Below are 21,643 nucleotides of genomic sequence, written 5' to 3' on the forward strand. Positions count from 1 at the left end.
ATCCTGACATGACCCTCCAGCATGACAATGCCACCAGCCATACTGCTCGTTCTGTGCGTGATTTCCTGCAAGACAGGAATGTCAGTGTTCTGTCATGGCCAGCGAAGAGCCCGGATCTCAATCCCATTGAGCCTTGCCCTCACCCTCCGATTCTAGGTCCATTCCCGGGAGGAATGGGAGGAACTTGCAGGTGCCTTGGAGGAAGAGTGGGGTAACATCTCACAGCAAGAACTGGCAAATCTGGTGCAGTCCATGAGGAGGAGATGCACTGTAGTACTTTATGCAGCTGGTGGCCACACCAGATACTGACTGGTGTATCTGACTGTTATTTTGATTTTGACCCCCCCTTTGTTCAGGGACACATTATTCCATTTCAGTTAGTCACATGTCTGTGGAACTTGTTCAGTTTGTCTGTTTTTGAGTCTTATGTTCATACAAATATTTACACATGTTAAGTTGCTGAAAATAAACACAGTAATAGGATGTTTATTTTTTTGCTGAGTTTAGCTGTGCAATACGGTGTTCATGTTTTCTTTCTTATTTGCCAGGATAAAGTATTGTCAAACAAGACTCCTAAATTGGACCGCAGCGATGGCGTCAAAGAGATGAAAGAGAAGGCATCCAAGAGGAAGCTTCCCTTCACTGTTGGAGCCAATGGAGACCAGAAAGATTCTGACTCAGGTAAGACTGGAGGGGGAGGGGATGTGACGTGACATCACTTCCTCAGATTTGCAGCCAGGAAGTGTAGTTTTGCATGCTGGAAGAATGAAATTATGACATTTTATTGGTTGCATACACATATTTAGCAGCTGTTACTCGGGGTGTAGTAAAATGCTTGCGTTCATAGCTCCAACAGTTAAATAATATCTAATAATACACATATCTAAAAAGTAAAAGAATGGAATTAAGAAATATAGAAATATTAGGACGAGCGATGTCGGAGTCCAGAGTATAAATGTGGGTGGGATGGGATGTATAGTCAATATGGATAGAATATGTAGTATATCGGAAGAATAGTATATGTACAGCAATAGTTAAATCGGATATGCCTTGACTAGAATACAGTATATACATAGGAACTTGGTAAAACGGTATGTAAACATTACTTAAAGTGACCAGTGTTCCATGACTCTATGTACATAGGGCAAAAGCCTCTAAGGTGCATGGTAGTGTAACTGGGTGGTAGCCATCTCGTGAAAGTGACTTAAGTTCAGGCCAGGGTACTGGGCAGGGGCCAGCTAGTGGTAAATATTTAACAGCCTGATGACCTTGAAATAGAAGCAGTTATCAGTCTCTCGGTCTCAGCTTTGATGCACCTGTCCTGACCTCGCCTTCTAGATGGTAGCGGGGTGAACAGGCCGTAGCTCGGGTGACTGAGGTCCTTGATGATTTTCTTGGCCTTCCTGTGACACCGGTTGCTGTAGGTATCCTGGAAGGCAGGCAGTGTGCCCCCGGTGATGCATTTGGCTGCACACACCACCCTCTGGAGGGCCCTGCGGTTGTGGACAGTACAGTTGCCGTACCAGGCGGTGATACAGCCCGACAGGATGCTCTCAATGGTGCTTCTGTAAACGTTTGTTTGAGTCTTATGGGCCAAGCTAAATTTCTTCAGTCTCCTGAGGTTGAAGAGGTGCTGGGCTGAGAGGTGTGATGGAGGAGCTCCTGCAGGCAGTGTTTCTTTATAACCTCAAACCATGGCACACAGCCTTCTTCTTTAACTTGGTTCAACTGTCCATCATTGGGAAAAAGAGAAAAAAGGCCACACGGAACATGGGCCAATTAAGTGAGGATTTGTCTTATCACGAGGGCCTGGAAAGGTTTGACACTCTCTTGTGTTATTCTTTAATAAGAGAGAAAGGGGGAACTACTGTTCCAGCTTGTTTGGCTTGAGCTTTGAGGATCTTGAAATGATTTGTTGATGGTCTGTAATAACATGTACTGTAATGGAATCCACATCTGTGTGCTGGGCTATTGGGTTGGTTTGAAATGCTGCTGTGAACTTCCGCTGTTATTTCTTTGGGTAATATGGAGTCCAACCCAGTGTGTACATTTCTCTCTTTTTTTGTTTTGTTGACGTGTGTTGGCTTTTTGCAGGAAACATTTGAAAATTGTATTTCTCTGTTTTGAAGAGATATTGAATATAGAACTTGTGTTCTCAGTGCAGCTTGAGTGACCAAATCAGGAGCGTCGTAACTTTCCCTTGTCATCACTGTTTAGTCACAGCTATAGTGGCTTGATTTTGTATTTGTGTGTATGCTGGTGGTAGTGGCCCTGTAACCTTTTCGCAGGCTGTTGGCAGAGAAAGGTTGCCTCCCACCTCAGTTTCTCCCCTCCCCCTGTCTAGAACAGTGCCCTGCTTGTCTATTGTCATGCTAATGTTGGGGTGGAGTCTCTGCCTCAACAGCAAGGCTGGATGTCTCTCACATGAACTAGACCGTAATTTATACACTTTCGGGTTGCGTTTGTCTTCGTGTTCCCTGCCTGTTATCCTTCTCAGTGTCTTTTCCCTCCACATGACTTAAACATGGCTGTACAATGGAAACATTCATTTAAATGGTTCATCCTTCATTGTGTTAGTTGTCTCCATGCCGCCTTATTTAACCCATACACACTGTAGTGTGTGTGTGTGGTTTCACGTGACACACACTTCCCCTCTTCTGTTGTCTTGGCCTTGATAGCTAGTTCCTTTCATGCTGTGTTATTATCTCTACCCTATGGAATTTAAGTACTTTACAGCCGGCCCTATCCCCTCCCTCTGACGTTGATGGTGTCTTTCTGGTGATACTGTATCTCCCCTTGATATGGTGAACTCTCCTTCTACGGCCCTACATTGTGGGGATAGAGTCTAGACTGTGGCCCAGTAGGCCCGTGTATGGAGGGTTTGTGTGCCCCTTGGCCTGCTCCCTTGTGTCTGCAGAAAAGCGACAAGGATTCCAGTAGTGAACTTTGAGAAGTGCAGGCTGTACAGTCCTCTACTAGTGGACTGGGCTTCGTATGACCCTCTGCAGGAGAGAGAGCCTTCACATTGCTCCACCCTCCTCACCCTGAGTGGGAAAAAACCAACACAGAGCATGAATGATGAAACAGAAACCTCCTTAATGACGTCATAGCCATTTTCTCTCAATCTGCCTTGAGGTTATTGCCGTCAGTCCAGCGTGGCTCCTCTCCTACTCGGAGAAGGAACTGCAGGTCTATTGTTTTCACTGTGCTGCGGGCTGCTGGGAGAATACACTCCCTGTGCTTCCAGCTCCTCGCGCTAGTGTGCTGATGGTGAGTTCAGACTGAGGCTATGCTCTATTTTTGCATAGGATCTGTAACACAACTTACCATAGTTGGCCTATGAGCGAGTGTTTTGAAGCTATAGCTTGAGGCAGCTAGTGTTGAATTTGTACCATAACATTGGCTTTTGAGAAATGTACGGCGGTGACTACTTTTGATTGTGTTGTTCAGCTGTGAAAGATGAGCAAGTCAGACCCTTCACATCCACCTTATTATTTGGATAGTTTTGATGGGAACAGACAGAGGACACGGAGCTCATCGAACATGGACTAGGCTACATACTCCATTTGAAATGCGTAGTTCATACTTTTTCAGACAGGGATTTGCTTCGTTCTGCATTTGTGTTGTCTTTGCACTCTCCGAACCCACAAGGTGACCGTGTTTCTACAGTGTTAGTTATCTAGGACGAGTACTACCCTGTCAGTACTTAAAGTGAAGTCAGTGTGTGTGGTTGTGCCTTATCTGAGTGCATAACATCCATTTCTATGGTTCTAACAGGGCACTCGATCTCTACTGAAGGTTTTCTCCCCGAGGCATCTGTTAGATGAACGATGTAGCTAATTGCAGGGATTGCTCTGTTATCTTGAACACACCGGTGTTGACAGTTTACAAGACATTCTTCTAGAGATGGTAGCTTGTGTAGCAAGCAGATGGTTGTTGTAACCTGTATTGGTGTAGAGCCCATCCACAGGCCTTGCAGCAGGAGGGTAGGAGTCATGGCCAGGGCTGCTCAGCAAGGGGACTGCTCTGGATAAAGCTATGAGGAGCGGGAGACGGATAAGAGACAGTGATGAGTGCAGATCAGCTACTTGCAGGCTAGCACACACATCATCACCTTCACGATATGGCAGGAATACAGGATGCCTGTCTTATCAGCAGGTGCAGCAGGTGCTGCTTTCAGTAGGGACGGGGACGGGGGGGGGTGGGGCTGCTGGCTTGAGATCTTCTCCACCGCATCCCAAATCAGCCCTGTCTGCCTGCTGCACACCACTATTATTCAGATCCCTGGAGGAAGAAATGTTTTTAATGTTTCATCTCCCATCCTTTGGAAGATCCATGAATTATTCACTGTTACTTGACTTGAAATCAGATTTGGTCCAGGTTCAGTTGTTTTGGAGCTTGAGTCTCCACTAGGTATATTAGATAGGCTAGTAGTTGCACTCTGTCCAGGCGTTCTGAAACGGTTCCATTGTTTCTCCAGACCACCTTTGACCCCTTGTGTGTACTGTAGCCTACACCAGGATGGCCCAGTCTACTCTGTACATGAAGATGAGGTCCAGCAGTAAGCGGCAGTAGGTAGGCCAACACGGTGCGAGAGAAAGTCCTTCGGTAGTATGCCGATCTGTCCCGCTCTCTGTGATTATCACAACTGAAGAATGTTGTTCTGCACCAACACTTTCCTCTGCTCTCGTCATCGTAGCCAAGCACAAAACAAAGCAGTGACACAACATCCTGTGGCCACTTCCAGTCTCTTCTTCCTTCATTTCCTGTTTGCTGGCTGTCTGCTGGCTGTGTCTGACTGGGCTGCTTGACAGCAGCTCTTCTCTCCCTGTCTTCTGAGTACGAGGGAATTGCCTCTCACTGTCCCAGGCCATGACATTCTCCTGGGGGTAATCCCCATATCTCACCCTGCCTAGTCGTCCTACTCGTGTCTTCACAGTTGATTCCCATGTTCTACGTAAGTTAACACACAGGAAGGCCAGTCCTACATACACAGTGCAGTAAAGCAAACGGAGCTCATCTGGTCTACCTCTAATAATAATTGTCTCCCACGGGGCAGGAACCCCAACTGACAGAACTGGTCGGAATATATTCATAGCTGTCACTCAGAGAAAGACAGGCTGTTAGCATGTTTGATGTCCCAAGTGGAATGATAGAAAGATGAGCTTGTCATCTTTGTTGTCCTATTGAATTTGGGGACACAACAAACGGACGAGGCCTACCTGGTTCCTCTGGTCAGGCTGGTTCTGGTTCTGCCTGCCCATACTGTGGAAAGCTGATAGCAACGTCTCCACAATAGGCTGACACAGTGGCGTCCTGAGTCCATTGTAACTTGACTGTCGTCTTGCTGTGGGCTCCGCCCCTGGCATAGGCTGGCGTTCTTGGGAACAGTGAGGTAGTTTGGTCTCCCTCCAACTTTGCCATCAAATCTCTCAAGTCAAAGGAAAAATCCAAGTGACATTGTATACATAGGCCTTCTTTTGCCAGTGTATATATATATATATAGATATAGTCTTAAATGTTTCTTAAAAAGCTATTTAATTGTTTAATTAGTCCCAGCTACAGATGTCTATGGGCTTACATTGCATTTTCAGATGCCTCTGTCTTAATCCCATCCTGGTCATCCATGTGGGATGTGTGTGAGGCTCACTTACTGCTGTTCTGTTGTTTACCCGTCTTCCCACTGTATCTCATTTACATTGAAGATGCATCACACATGTTTGCGTGCCACTTTGCCTACCCAATGCATGTCCAAAATCTCATCGGAAAAAGTCCTTGTAGTTAGGCAGCTTGAATGTAGTTTGATAGCAGCCCTTTTCAAGTACTGAAACGGGCTCATTACTGACTGGGGCCCACTGTCAAAGCATGGAACAGGAACTCTAGAGGTTTCTGTCCTCGACATCCACCTCCTGAAACATCCACTGCTGTGGTTCATGCTGTTTCAGTCTGAATAAAAGGAATGTGTCTAAATGGCTAAGTCCTTTCAGGATGTGAGTGTGTATCAGGGGTGGGGGAACATTAGGCGTAAGTATTCACAGATGTTACTGAAAGTTCATCAGCTCTGACTCTGGAAAATCTCTGGAAAGGGTTTTGTGACCGGAAGTGTGAGCTGCCATGTTTCCTACTCTTAATTCTTGTTTGTGGCCTTGAGCAATCCACTGTGTTGAGAGCAACAGCGAGCAGGCTTGTAGATCTCCCCTTTTGATTAGACAATGTGTGTTGTCTCCATGGATGCAGTTGAAATGCCATGCCATTTGTTTTTATTGATGTCAGAATGTTTCGGAAGGATCTTGAAGCTGGCGCAGTTTGGGCTTGTTCAAACATTGACGGAGTGTACCTCCAAATCGTCCAGCAGTTGCAAATGTAGAGTGTTTATGTATTTGTGTCTCAATAGTAAAGTAAGACTGACATTTGCTGTGGAGATTTGATCATTCCTCATGACACTGAAAATAATTGATGGGCGTGTCTTTGAGGATCTGCTGATTTTTGTCCAGTGGCAAGTCGCCATTGTGATGACCTTGGCTCGGCCACATTGAAATGAACACCGGCCATCTTGTAATCACTGTCACTCTGCCAAGTCACACACCCCCTGAGAGAGAAATAAACATCAGACTGTCAATAGTTGACCCCTCCCTGCCTCTGGGGCAGCTGGGTTTAAATGCCCACCACCATCAGCTGCCTCAGAAGATGTATGTGGCCTAAACTAGACTAGAAGTTGGTAGGGGTTTCACCTAGGGGGTTCCTTAGAACATCACCGAGGACACGTATCTTGCCTGTTGCCATGGAGATGTTGAATGACTGTTATCAATGACTGTTGTGGTCAGAATTGAAATCACTTCAATTTGACTGCTGAAGTAAAAGCCGATATAACCTGAGCAATTTGCAATCCTGTGTTTGTATGTGTGTCTGTGCTACCCATAAGCCTCACATTGTCCGTTCTCCTCTCTCCTCACAGAAAAGCAAGGTCCGGAACGGAAGCGCATTAAAAAGGAGCCCACCAACACCAGGAAGTCGGGCCTGCCGTTTGGGATGGGCATGCCAGGGATCCGGGCCGGGTACCCCCTCTCTGAGCGGCAGCAGGTGGCTCTTCTCATGCAGATGACGGCTGAAGAGTCAGTCAACAGTCCAGGTGCGTGTTTGTCATGGATGCCACGTCTCTGAGGGTTCGGTGGGGGGGGGTGCTGTGTCCTTGATGCTTAGCGTCCCAGCCACACTTTTGCACCATGCTTCATTAAAGAACAGACCACACTGCTTAATTAGAATTCAATTATACAAGATAACCCTCATCAATTTCCATTACTACAGTGACATGGACCTCCGCTGTCTTAATCCACTGTTCATTTCTGGGACTGGCTGTTTGTGGGAGATTTTTGGACTCTACAAGTTGGTATCACGTTCCTGTATGGTAAATTGTGCTGCTTTGTTTTAGGATGCAGCGTTCAACCATGAGGGAAATGAAAGTAGCTTACCCCAGGGATTGGGTCTGAGGGGACTTAATAGTGCCCTATCAGATCTGGGCCAGACCAAGGCTTTTTGTTCATTTCATATCTGCTATCTGTTATTAGATTAGTCGGATTTAGCATTTCCTCCTCAAGTGCTGTACTTAGGTTCTGTCGTTAAAACATTGCGGTTTAAATGTTGAGGAAACATAGGCTTTAGTAGGCTATATTTCCTCTTAAGTAATAGAGCTGATCTCTATGGGTTAGTCATTATGTTGTGTTTCTGATTTGGGTCATATGTTTCCTGTTGTTTGTATTATTTGGCGGTTTGCTGCTGTTAAACAGCCGTGCCTGAGTTTGTGCCTTAAAGACAGAACCCAGACGAAGTGAGTTTCAAATGGCATTCAGGACCACGCTCTGCAAACTCAATAATGTAAATGTGGTTAAGGCTTTGGTTTAATCCACTAAATGTGATGAAATGAACTCGAGCTATTGGGAGTCTTGGAGTTCTCCTTCTGATGTTTTGAGCAAGAGTGCCACCTACAGACGATGGAGTTGTAACAATTGTTTTTCAATGAAATATTCTGCACTGTTACATAATGGTACTGTAATATGTAGCCCTATGCTCATTTGGCGTATGTTTTTACTATAGAAATGAATCATGCCAATTCTATTAAAACTGTTTTTGTCCTGTTCTTGTAGACACAACACCAAAGCATCAGTCGCAGTCAAGTCTGGGCCAGAAGGGAACGCCAAACTCTGCATCTAAAACCAAAGACAAAGTAAATAAGAGAAATGAGAGGGGCGAGACGAGGCTGCACCGGTCAGCCATCCGTGGAGAGGCACGCCGCATCAAGGAGCTCATCAGTGAGGGAGCGGACGTGAATGTAAAAGACTTTGCAGGTGAGTCGCTGCCACTGCAGGCTGGTGGTAATCTTGCTCTCTCTGCTCCTCCTCCTCCTCCTCGCTCTCTCTGCTCCTCCTCCTCCTCCTCGCTCTCTCTGCTCCTCCTCCTCCTCCTCGCTCTCTCTGCTCCTCCTCCTCCTCGCTCTCCTCTGCTCCTCCTCCTCCTCGCTCTCTCTGCTCCTCCTCCTCCTCGCTCTCTCTGCTGCCTCCTCCTCCTCTCTCTGCTGCTCCTCCTCCTCGCTCTCTCTGCTCCTCCTCCTCGCTCTCTCTGCTGCTCCTCCTCCTCGCTCTCTCTGCTCCTCCTCCTCCTCGCTCTCTCTGCTGCTCCTCCTCCTCGCTCTCTCTGCTCCTCCTCCTCCTCGCTCTCTCTGCTCCTCCTCCTCCTCGCTCTCTCTGCTCCTCCTCCTCCTCGCTCTCTCTGCTCCTCCTCCTCCTCGCTCTCTCTGCTCCTCCTCCTCCTCGCTCTCTCTGCTCCTCCTCCTCCTCGCTCTCTCTGCTCCTCCTCCTCCTCGCTCTCTCTGCTCCTCCTCCTCCTCGCTCTCTCTGCTCCTCCTCCTCCTCGCTCTCTCTGCTGCCTCCTCCTCCTCTCTCTCTCTCCTCCTCTCTCTCTGCTCCTCCTCCTCCTCCTCGCTCTCTCTCCTCCTCCTCCTCGCTCCTCTGCTGCTCCTGCTCCTCCTCGCTCTCTCTGCTCCTCCTCCTCCTCGCTCTCTCTGCTCCTCCTCCTCCTCGCTCTCTCTGCTCCTCCTCCTCCTCGCTCTCTCTGCTGCTCCTGCTCCTCCTCCTGCTCCTCGCTCTCTCGATGCTCCCCTCGCTCTCAATCTCTCTCGCTCCTCCTCCTCCATCCTCTTGCCTTTCACCTCATATCTCCATACTTCTGTATTACATTTTATATTCATGAAAATAGTGGCACATTTCTAGCTTCTCTAGCAATCTAAAATGTTCAGAATTGAGTGCTGTAATCATTTTGAATCCTACGTTTGAGAAACATTAGAGCCGTTATTTAACTGTGTTTGGGATTCACAGGCTGGACTGCACTGCATGAAGCGTGCAACCGAGGCTACTACGACGTGGCCAAGCAGCTGCTGGCAGCCGGTGCAGAGGTCAACACCAAGGGCTTGGACGACGACACCCCTCTGCATGACGCGTCAAACAACGGGCACTTCAAGGTAACTTCAGTGTAACGCTTGGGATTGCTCATGTAGAAAGCCAACGGCCGTGTTTTGGACTGAGACAAATGTTTCAATGTTTCTTTGTAGGTGGTAAAGTTGCTTTTAAGGTATGGAGGGGACCCTCGACAAAGCAACAGAAGGGGTGAAACCGCGTTGAAGGTTGCTAACTCACCAACGATGCTCAATCTGTTGCTTGGAAAAGGCACGTATACCTCCAGTGAGGAGAGCTCGTCAGGTGTGTGACATTTTATACCATGAGTAGTTCTGAACACCTTCACTCTGCCATTTGTTACTTGTATTTTAACTTCCTTGCTTTTCCTTTAACCACTGGGTGCAACAGATTTTTGCTGTTATTTAACTGTTTTTTGTTGTTGTTTTTTTTCCCCAGAATCCTCAGAGGAAGAAGATGCCCCATCGTTTGCCCCATCCAGTTCGGTGGATGGAAATAACACAGACTCAGAGTTTGAGAAGGGCCTGAAGCTGAAAGGGAAGAAAGGGCTGGATCAGCCCCTATCCACAACAACCACCCCCGTCAAGGACGAGTATGAGTTTGACGAGGATGATGAGGAAGAGCGCGTCCCTCCGGTGGACGATAAGCACTTGCTCAAGAAAGAGTTCCGCAAGGAGTCTCCCAGTGTCACCAAGGCTGGCGGCTTAATTTCAGTACCGAAGGGGGAAGTGGTCAAAACCTATTCCAAAAGCAACTCGCTCACACCAAAGAAGGCTGTTAGACGGATTCTCTCTGACAGCTCAGACGAGGATGATGGAACGTTGTGTTTCACACCTATGCCCACACCACGGCAACCAGCGCCACCTACTAATACCAAGGCCCGGGACTCTGCTACACTGAGCTCTAAACAGCAGAAAGAGAAGACTAAAGTTAAGAAGAAGAGGAAGAAGGAGACAAAAAATGTCAGTAAGGAGGTCAGATTTGGTAAAGTCAATGACAAATTCTGCACTTCTGACTCTGATTGTGGGGACATAGGGAGTGAGGATGATGAAGGCTCTATGAAGAACTCGAACTGTATAAAGGACTCTACAATGAGCCTGAAAGAATCCTCTGAGTTCAGTACTCACTCTGCATCCTCTTCTTCCTCTTCTCATGGAAGCATGAGCTCTCAGAAACTGACTCCCTCGCTGACAGAGCATAACCCAAAGCAGTGGAGGACAGACGGCTGGAAGTCTGTGTCATCTCCTGTATGGTCAGATGTAAGCTCTCTCTCTGACTCGGTTAGAACAAGGCTTTCCAGTGAGTCGGACTACTCCTCTGCCGACTCGAGTGTCGAGTCAGTGAAACAGGTGAGAAAGAAAGCACAGGAAAACAGAAAGAAAAACAATGTGCACACCAATGCACTAGACAAAAAGAACTGTGACTTTCACAAGAACTCCAACACAGACAGTACTGTCTCCAAAACGGATAAAGATGGCAAAGTGTTGAAAAAGCATAAAGTCAAACACAAGCACAAAAACAAAGCGAAAGAAAAGGCTCCCAGTTTAGTGCTCAATCAAGACATGAACGAGAAATTTGTTAAGAGCTTCTCCTTTGATTTTGATGATTCAAGGCAGAAGTCACTCCTTGTTGAGACTGAGTCCCCAGCTGAAAGCAAGGTCAAGCTCTCTAAACATGAAAAAGAGCATTTGAAAAAGGAGGACAGGTTGTCGAAGGGCAAATCTGAGGACAGAGACTGGTCTTCCGGAAAAGAGGTGCAAAGAACTGCTAAGGAGGAGAAATCCAAGAAAACAAAAGAGTCCACCAAGGAGAAACCTAGCAAGGAGGAGAGGGAAAAGCCCTTGAAAACTGAAAAAGAAAGGAGCCTCAAGGAAAAAGAGAAGCCCAAGGAGGAGAAACAACAAAAGACTCAAAAGGAGGAGAAGAAGAAAAAGTCAAAGGACAAGTCATCTAAACCAGACAGGAAGAGCAGTGAGCAAAAAGATGAAAAACATATTAAGGTGGATAAAGAGAAAAATGCCAGGGAGGAGAAGGAAAAATCTAAGAAAGAAAAGGTTCTGAAGGAAGAGCCTGATTATGAAGTCTATGATGTCAGTAACCGTTTCTTAAACCTAGAAGACACCAAGCTCAGTGCCTCAGACGACCACCACGACCGATGGGCGTCAGACCTTTCCTCTGACTGCGACCTATATGGAGATGACAGCTGGGATGCTCCTCCTGTGAAGGACTACAAAGAATATAAAGCAAGCAACACTGTAAAGCTGATCGTTGAGACTGAAAAAATAGAGAGCAGAGACCGGAGGAAGGAGAACAAAATCAAAGACAAGAAATTAGATCAAAATGACAAACGGTCAGAGAAAGAGCCTACCTCCAAGAAGAAAGAGAAAGACTCTTCAGAAAAAATCTGTGACAAGAAAAAGGATTTGACCGAAAAACAGAAACTCAACTCCAGCCACTCTGTGGAAAAGGAGAAGAAGCGAAAGGAATCTGCCGATACTGTCAAAGAGAAGAAAGAGAAGGACTCCACAGACAGCAGTAGAGACCGAAAAGATTCCTATGAGTTCACTAAAGAAAGAAAGGACTTGAAAATCAAACAGGAGTCCATAAGAGACGATTATGGGAACGATGCCTCCGTCAAAGAAATTGAAACTGTCAGCAAACCATGTGAAATTAGAGAAAGGAATCACTCTGGAAAAGAGAAGGAGAGAAAGGGAGAGGGGGTGGAAAAGAGAGAAAAGACAAAAGCTGACAAACACAAGGAAAAGCCTAAAGACCGATCCATAGAACAGGACAAGGAGAAGCCTGAGAAGACCTCAACTGAGAAGCTTTTGAAAGAAAAGGACACAGACCGAGGCTCTAAAGACAAGAAGGAGGGAGCTAAAGACAAACACAAAGACAAGGACAGGAAGGTGTCTTCAGAACAAACTAAGGACAAGAAAGAAAAAGCTTCACAGGACAAGCATGCTGACCGGGATAAAGATGTCCTTGAGGTGAAGAAGGAGGAAAGGAAACCTGAGAAAGTTAAACCTGAGAAAACATGGTACAAGATAGCAGACATTTTCACAGATGAAAGTGAGGATGAAGAAGACAACTACAAAGGGGGTGTGGCCAAGTTAAGTGATTCCCTTGGGTTGTCCGATTCTCACAGGAAAGACTCTACATCTGACAGGGATGAGCTTGATCACTTCCAAATGGAAAAACCCAGAAAATATTCTGCTGAGGCCAAACACACAACAGAAAAACAGAAAGAAAAAGACCACAAGAAAAAAGACAAGACCACATTTGATATGGGGAAAGAGAGGAAGGGTTCCTTGGAGAAACACAAGAAAGATAAGGATTATGTTGATGCAAAACACAAGGAACGCAAAGACAGAATGTCTGTGGACTCAAACCAAGAGAAGAAAAACAAGCAGAAGCTGCTGGACAAGAGGGACGCCAATGAGGAAAAGACCAAGAGTAAATATAAAGACAAGCAAGATCATGTCAACGACAGAAAGCCCTCAAAAGGGAGTGGGGAAAATGAAAAGTCGCTCTTGGAGAAGCTGGAGGAAGAGGCCATGAATGACTACAAGGATGACTCCAATGACAAGAACAGTGAGTTATCCTCAGACAGCTTCACTGATCAGGGTCATGAGCCAGTGCTCAGCAGCTACTATGATTCCTCCAACATCAGCCTTCCAGACATTACTGATGAGAGACGAGACTCACTCTCCATATCTAATCCTCAAGACAAGTTCAGAGAGAAAGAGAGGCACCGGCATTCATCTTCATCGTCGTCCAAAAAGAGTCATGACAAGGAGAAGGACAAAGTCAAGAAGGAAAAGGGGGATAAACAAGACAAGATCGAGGAAATAAGAGAATCCTATGGACGCAGAGAAAGTCTGCCCTTCGAGAAAGAGCCTATGCCGTTAGAAGCGGACCCTTACACATTTCCATTTGGGTCTAAGGGTGATAAAGATGAATTTGATAAGACATTGGAGTTTGAAAAGGAGATGTCTAAAAAAGCTGACAAAGACAAACTGAGTACTGTCATCAGTGATAAGATCAAGGACAAAAAGAAAAAAGAGAAACATAAGGAGAAAGTCAAAGAGGAGAAGCACAAGTACACGGATGGCTTTGGATCCCTGAAACACTCCAAGGAGGAGATTAAATCTGGATTGAAAGAGAGTCCTCAAATTACCAATTTGAAGGAAAGATCCAAGGAAGACAGTCCCAAATTTGATGTGAAAAAAGAAAGAAATCGAGACTCTTTGGACAAAGACAGTAGGGCGGACCATGTTAAGTCCAAGGTTAAAGAAGAAAATGAAAAAGTAATTCAGTCTAAAGACACAGCTCGCAAAGACAACCGTCCACGTTCAAAGCTTCTGGTTGATGGGGATCTCAGACTAACCAGCTTTGGGCAAATGTTAGGTTTAAAAGACCAGGAGATTGAAGAACGCCATAAGAAGCATAAGGAGAGGATGAAGCAGATGGAGAAACTAAGACACAGATCAGGGGATCCCAAACTTAGGGATAAAACGAAGTCCACTGAGGAAATAAAGAAAAATCGCAATGAACTATCATCCAAAAAATCTAATAGTTTAGAATCTGCATTGAAAGAGAAGAAGCTCAAAGATATTGGTCTCCCAGCCCAAATGATGTCTCCGGAAAGAAAGCCACAACTCATTGACACTCAAAATTCAAAGGACTGGCTTGCAGGCCATCAGATGAAAGAAAATCTCCCTGCCTCACCTATGCAAGATCAGAATAGACCAACGGGTGTTCCCACCCCCACATCTGTAATCTCTTGTCCCGGCTATGAGGAAATCATGCAGACGCCACGGACTCCATCCTGCAGTGCAGAGGACTACCCTGATATAATGTTTGATGGGTTAGATTGTCAGAACTCATCAGCCATGGCCATGTCTATGAATGCCTGCTCACCATCCTTCTTTGACAGGTACTCCAACTCATCGCACACCTTCCAAGAAGGGACTTGTATAACGCCGGCTAAGAATCTCCAGTTGCCCCTTGTCAGTCGATCGGCTTCATCTGATATTAGAAGACCCCTGGAAGAGGAGTTCAAAGCTGAAGCTGGCAAGTTTCTACAACACATTTTGCCAGACGCCTCTGAGTTTGACTTGGCAGCCTCCCAGCCTCCAGAAGACAAGGCAGCATCAGTGGAGAGACTTGAATGCCTGTCTCCTCCTTACTTCTCACCTATTAGAATGCTGTCTCCCGGGCTGGAACTTGGCGAACCTGCACTAGATGGGGCCACCACAGCAATGGCTGGCACAGAGACCTGTGAACACCTACCTGAGATTGTCTACAACAACTTCCTGATGAAGCCCTCAACGCCAGTCCACAGACCTGACCCCCAGGAGCCGTGTCTGGACATTGCTGCTCCACCCACCCCTGCACCTGCTGCTCTTCCTCCCCTGGATATTGATGACCTTTCTGAGCCTCATCAAAGTGAGCACAGTCTTGTTCCCTCTGACCCAGTCAGTGGCAGTGAGTATCTGCCCCCTGTTGTGGAGGAGGAGGAAGAGGAGGACTATGAAGAGGGGGTGGAAGAAGAAGAAGAAGAGGAGGAGGAGGAAGGGGATCTTGAAGAACCAACAGATTTTGATCATCATGCTGCTGAGGAGACGAGGGACGTCTGCTCATTCTCTCCTCCAAGAGTTGAAGAGCCTTTGAGGAAGAGCTGGGCTGAATCTCCAGACAGAAGAGTTACAGAGGTGCATCAGTTGACTCCCCCACATCCACCACCCAACCAGGTGGAGAACTCCAGTGATCATACCATCAGCTGGAACTCTGAGATGATTTTGAAATCTCCTCAAAGGACTTATGGGGAAATAGAGGCAGCTGTCTCCAAGATAACCAGCCCCTTCTCGCATTCAGACAGTGATTTGCAGCACATTACTGCCATACCTGGCCATCCATCAGTGACCCCTCCATATGCTGCTTACAGGTCTTATGTGCCTGACCCTGACTTTGACGAGCAAAAAGAGGCTGTGGAGGACATTCCAATTTCTCCAGCAAGACCTGAAATGACACCCATGGAATTGGAACCAAACTACTTGACAACCACCTCATCCTCCACAAGGTTAGAATCTTTCTTCACAGACTGTAAGCCAAACTTGGAGGATAATCACCAGATGGACTCAGAGCTTTCTTGTGCAGTACAAGTCGGCAGAGAAAACTCCCATGGCTTTACTTCTGAGAGCCATATGCCTCTAGCAGTAAGCAACGAGCCAGTGGTGCCCTGGACAGACCCATTCTCAGCTACAGTGGATGAGCTGGATGATCTTGGCCCTTTCTCTCTACCTGACCTCCCTTCTCTCTCCCTCCCGACCTCCCTGCCAGACAAGGAGATGCCAGAGCTTGACATCAGAGATTCAGAGCCAGCCGACTACAAGCCTCCACCTGCTCATATAAGGCCTCCTGCTATTGAAACAATAGAGGGCGAAGAGCTTATGGAGGTTGACCTGCCTATCCTGGCCAAACCCCTGTGCCCTCCCGAGGTCCTAACACTCAATGATTCTTTGCATGATTTGGTTGTGCCCTCACCAAAACACAATTTCCAACCAGAATTTGAGTCTGAGCCTCAGAATGTCCCTGAAATTAACTTGGTGAAAACACAGGTCTTTGAAAACAGAGCCACATATGAAGAGACTGATGAGAGCGATGGAAACATGTTCTCAGCTCTTGATACAAACAATACCCAGCATCACAAGCAGATGTCACTGACCGAGTCTTTATCAGTTGTAATTACTCCATGTATGGACTCCATGACAACTGTTAAACCAGAACAAAGTGGGCAGGTATCAGATCCCTTTGTTGGGCCAACTTGCAGTCCTGTCCCCTCAGTTCCTCTGCCAGTTGCTGTCACGATTTCTGGAACAGTCCATGTTTCGGAGGCTCTTGAGACCACGTCTAAGCTCACGGTCACTCTGACAACGTTGTCAACTGACCTTCCCAAGAAGGTGGAGGAGATCCCACAGAGGATGACTAGAAACAGGGCCCAGATGCTGGCAAAACAGGAGAATACCACCACCACAAAAAAGCAGAGTAGTAGAGTAGTAGCAGAGAGTACAACCACCAGCATTATACCTTCTAGCGTGATACCTCCATCTGTCCCTACCCCTGTCACCATGAGCATGGCTGGAACCACAACCACCCCTATCCCCACCCCTACCTTTGTCCCCTTTGTTGTTCTGGAGAAAGAAAAGGAACTTGTCACCACCATCTCCACCACACCAACCATTACCCCGGCTCTCCCTCCGCCGCTTCCTGTAGTGGTCAGCAAAACTAAAGGGCGGCCTGTGGAGGAAGAGGAATCCCAGACGCAGCATCCACGCAAGAGGAAGTTCCCCAAACCGCAGGTTCAGCTGGTCAACACAGCCATGCAGCAGACCAGGGAGATGATTCAACAGACGCTGGCTGTCATTGTCAATGCCATCAAACTGGATGACATAGAACCCTACCACAGTGACCGCTCTAACCCTTACTTTGAATACCTGCAGATAAGGAAAAAAATTGAGGAGAAGAGGAAGATCTTGTGCTACATCACACCACAGGCCCCTCAGTGCTACGCTGAGTATGTGACCTACACAGGCTCCTACCTGCTGGATGGCAAGCCTCTCAGCAAGCTGCACATCCCAGTGGTGAGTACCTCCCTTCCCCTACAAATGTTCACACTTCTGTTGATTCATAGATTTGATTTCATTACAATAATACACGTCAAGTAACTGCGTTCTGTAACCTATAATAACCGCACAGCACATTTACAACAAAAGTTTGAACTTTGTTGCAATGGAAAGATTGGTTACATCATAATCTCAAATCATTGCTATGGTTTCTCAGATTGCTCCACCTCCATCGTTATCGGAGCCCCTGAAGGAGCTCTTTAGACAGCAGGAGACAGTGAGGGGGAAGCTGAGACTGCAGCACAGCATAGAGAGGGTAAGAACACGGGCTCACTGTACCCTCCCTAATATCTATCCATCTCACTTCTGAAGTCGCACTGAGAAGGAGTGCTTTGAACAATCCTTTGATGAATGTTCAAAGCTGCTATGTAATAGAAAACTGCAATAGGCATTTCTCCAACCAAGCAATCGTAAAAAAATTGTGACATTTCACATGAACCTTATCACTTTGCGCAAAAGGATTTTGAAGTAAAGTTAAAAGTCCAGTTTGTCTCCCCTCTCTCCAGTCTTATTGTATTGACTTTCTATATCTCTCCTTCCAGGAAAAGCTTATTGTCTCATGTGAGCAAGAAGTACTGCGGGTCCATTGCAGAGCGGCAAGGACGATAGCCAATCAGGCCGTCCCATTCAGTGCCTGCACAATGTTACTGGACTCTGAGGTGTACAACATGCCAACAGAGAGTCAGGTGCGTCTGTGGGTGGTTAAAAAGGTGGGCAAAAAGTTGACAGACAGGGCCATTCACACGGAATTTGTTTCGTCAGCTCTTCCAATTACTCTTAATATTTTATATACACTACCACTCAAAAGTTCGGGGTCACTTAGAAATGTTCTTGTTTTTGAAAGAAAAGCAACATTTTTGTCTGAAATAACATCAAATTGATCAGAAATACAGTGTAGACATTGTTAATGTTGTAAATGACTTGTAGCTGGAAATGGCTGATTTTTTTTAAATGGAATATCTACATAGGCGTACAGAGGCCCATTATCAGCAACCATCACTCCTGTGTTCCAATGGCACGTTGTGTTAGCTAATCCATGTTTATAAATTTAAAAGGTTAATTAATCATTAGCAAACCCTTTTGCAATTATATTAGCACAGCTGAAACTGTTGTTCTGATTAAAGAAGCAATGACAAGAATATTGAATCGCAACATTCTTGAATTATTCTTTTATCCTGTTTGGTCATTTAACAATGTCTACACTATATTTCTGATCAATTTGATGCTATTTTAATGGACAACAAATGTGCTTTTCTTTCAAAAACAAAGACATTTCTAAGTGACCCTGAACTTTTGAACGGTAGTGTGCATATAAAAAATCAAATCTGACATTCTTGTCATCTTTAACTCAGGGTGATGAGAACAAGTCAGTGAGAGATCGCTTCAACGCTCGCCAGTTCATTTCCTGGATCCAAGACGTGGATGACAAATATGACCGCATGAAGGTAACGATATGACTGTACTTCATCTTTTACGGCACATTTGCTATATGTTTGAAATGCGGGCTATCTGTGTATGACAGTTGTATTTCTGCTGGTTCATAATGGCCTCTCTCTCTTCTCAGACGTGTCTGTTAATGCGGCAGCAGCACGAGGCAGCTGCCCTGAACGCAGTGCAGAGGATGGAGTGGCAACTGAAGGTGCAGGAGCTGGACCCTGCTGTACACAAGTCTCTGTGCGTCAACGAGGTCCCCTCCTTCTACGTGCCAATGGTTGACGTCAACGATGACTTTGTGCTGTTGCCCGCGTGACAGAAACATGCACTCGTTCACAGAGTTAGAGGTCAAATATCATCACTTATCAAAGAGACATCAAACAGAACGTATGGTAAGGGCTAGCCGGTTTGAAGAGGAATAAAACCTATATATTATATAGAAAAAATTCAAAGAAAAAAAAACTTGCTCATGATTCTCTTCCATGAGAGGAGGAAGCATCTTTTTACTGGGGAAAAACACAACTTGCACTTTCATCCCTCAAGTTTTTATGCTTTTGTTCAGAATATAAAAAGCAAAACGGCTTTGCTTTGAAGCGCCCAACACCACCTCCCTTTTAGGTGATGTTTGGACAGAGAATAGGGGATAAGATATAGAAATATTTTTCTGAATTTTTTGGGTCCCAGTAAAATCAAACCACAAAGGAATGCTGGAGAGGAGCCCTCCCATCATTCTGGATCATCTCCTGGTGGATGAGAATGAGGCACCACAGTGGACACAGAGCTCCAGGTGAGCCTTGAGGAGGAGAACGCAGCACATGGCCAGAAGGGCATGCATGCGCAATATGGTGGTGCAACAAGTAATATCTGCGGGACCTCCAGCCTCTTCCTGTTGAAAGGACAGGAGGATCTGTGTGGACGCTGTCTCTGGTCGGGACCATAAGGCCACACTCAGTCAGAGAGCTTCAGTCCCCTCTGTCCACAGCCCACCACCACACCCGGTAGAACCAGCATCCTGCCCCGGAGCAGAGTACAGCCAAGGGTCCATAGTGTGTCGGGGGTTAATGTCGGAGGGGAAGAGGCATCTTCCGCCTCATGGGCAGAGGAGTGAGGCAGAGAATGGGGATGAACCGGAGCATCCCCACAAGAGTCTGGTCACCTGGTTCTGCATGCAGGAAGAACCAGCCTCTGACACTCTGCCAAGATAGGTCGAACACACATACCTGTTAACCTGCAACTATGACTGCAAATGGAAAAACAGGATAAAAGAATAATTCAAGAACGTTGCAATTCAAGACTAAACAGATGGTGGTTTAGAGGAGAATATTCTTCTTTTTGTCTTTCTTTACTTGGGCATTTAATTGTTTCTGAGGAAGTGACTTGAAACACTACAGAGCCAATATTAGTTTAATGGGAAAAAAGAAAACTGAAAAAAAATTGTATTCCGTAAATTATGTACAGTTTTTATATTCGTTAACCAATGTATTCTTGCTGCCTTCTAGATAATTTATTTTGCCACACATTACTGCACAGTTGTAAATAACGTATGTACTGTAACATCACTCAGTTAAGTGTAAAAAAATAAATGAATAAAAATGATCTTTGTATGTACAGTTCACTTTCGGGCAGCACTTTCCCCCTAATACCCATGGGCCAAAACGTGCACAAGTTGTCAATATTTTAAAGACTCCAGTGCACAGTTGTAACGTTCCCATCTATAGGTTTTGTCCAGGGCTGGTCAAAATAAGTTACCTGGGTTGGAATCACCACAACGTACATAGGTAGTACAAAACCCCACCGTTTTGAACAATGCCCAAACTAAGGGCCACAACTATAGTCCTCAGATGTAGCAAAATGGTTATACAATTATTTAAAGAATAGAATAGTTATATTAGTCATTGCTTTATTACACAATTATATCTGAAAAAAATCTAAACCAAGAAAATGCCTTTTTACAGTGAATATTTTTATTTACTCAGTGTTGGGCAAGTCAAACAAGGGTACATCTGGATTGGTCAAGAAAGAAATGCCACTAACAAGCAAAACCATCACATTATTTTCTCATTCTGGATGGGATTTTCTTTTTGTCTTTATTTTTAAAAATTTAATTGGACTTTAATTGTATGTTTGGGTCTTTAGGAATAATATTCATCATGACGTTGGAGAACTTTCAGGCCACAAGACTTGGGATCTGACAGCCAACTCAATATTTGAAATCCTTAACTTCCCTTTTTGAATGCCACGGTCATAGGCGTCATTTACAGGTTAACCGTTTTTCAGGCCACATCATATTGGCAATGTTGTTCCTGATCTCTACCGTATACCACCTAAAACTACTTAACTAAAGAAATGTTTAGAATCTTAATGTTTAGCAAAGCTGTTTATCCACAAGATACAGGCCACATTCCATATTGGTTTTAAAAAATGAATTCTTGCTTTAATTATGGGATGTGTTAGCTTCCAAACTCCCTGGGTCCATACTTGCGAACATAAGATGTATTTTTGTAAGTTAAAAAAAGTTTGTCTCAAAATGCACATCTGCCAATTCAAATCTTTGACGTAGTTGCATGTGATAAAATGCTCCATGTTAGCTGTTCCCATTACATAACCTGACACATTTAGCCCTATGCTAACCTGACCCGAAGGCAGTGATTATGTCAGGTTACACATTCTGCATCAGCCAATTTCAAATCTTGACTTGGATGCAATTAGAACCCTTTTCCATGAGAGCATCCTTAACAGATGTCAACCGGTACCATCTGCTAATCAAAGTTTTAAAAAACACACATGAAGTTTCAACTGTACCAATAGCTCAATGTAGTGAGCCTGGCTCCTGGTCATTTGCAACTGTCTGCCACTTCTCAGAATGGTGCTTGTTGAACCTCAAAGCCTTGAGGTGAGGGGAGTTTAACATATGGTATTGTTTTAAGATGGTCATACCGTGGATTATTTAGCTATTTGATTTAAAATTTTAGGACCCCACTAGGTATGATAAAATATTTCATTTGGGCTTTACTACTATGCTATAGAAACTAATTGAATAACTGATTCGTAAATGGA

At 45.5% G+C, this 21,643-nt stretch overlaps 1 protein-coding gene across 3 annotated transcripts in view; it reads left to right on the forward strand.

Annotated features, from left to right (window-relative positions):
* The window catches only part of LOC118378492 (ankyrin repeat domain-containing protein 11-like), a 55,983-nt gene extending 35,801 nt beyond the window's left edge, over nt 1-20,182 (forward strand). For 2 of the 3 annotated variants that reach the window (XM_052462124.1, XM_052462125.1), the window contains exons 3-12: nt 549-681; nt 6,956-7,129; nt 8,142-8,342; nt 9,369-9,511; nt 9,602-9,749; nt 9,903-17,110; nt 17,310-17,408; nt 17,695-17,862; nt 18,505-18,597; nt 18,717-20,182. In XM_052462124.1, the coding sequence (XP_052318084.1) occupies nt 549-681; nt 6,956-7,129; nt 8,142-8,342; nt 9,369-9,511; nt 9,602-9,749; nt 9,903-17,110; nt 17,310-17,408; nt 17,695-17,862; nt 18,505-18,597; nt 18,717-18,902 (8,553 nt within the window). In that variant the 3' untranslated portion in view covers nt 18,903-20,182. The remainder of the gene's footprint in view (nt 1-548; nt 682-6,955; nt 7,130-8,141; nt 8,343-9,368; nt 9,512-9,601; nt 9,750-9,902; nt 17,111-17,309; nt 17,409-17,694; nt 17,863-18,504; nt 18,598-18,716) is intronic. The other variant, XM_052462126.1, reaches the window with a different exon arrangement.
* Nucleotides 20,183-21,643: the final 1,461 nt, after the last annotated feature.

The sequence above is a fragment of the Oncorhynchus keta genome, chromosome 14 (assembly GCF_023373465.1).
Source record: "Oncorhynchus keta strain PuntledgeMale-10-30-2019 chromosome 14, Oket_V2, whole genome shotgun sequence".
In the NCBI taxonomy this organism is placed as follows: domain Eukaryota; kingdom Metazoa; phylum Chordata; class Actinopteri; order Salmoniformes; family Salmonidae; genus Oncorhynchus; species Oncorhynchus keta.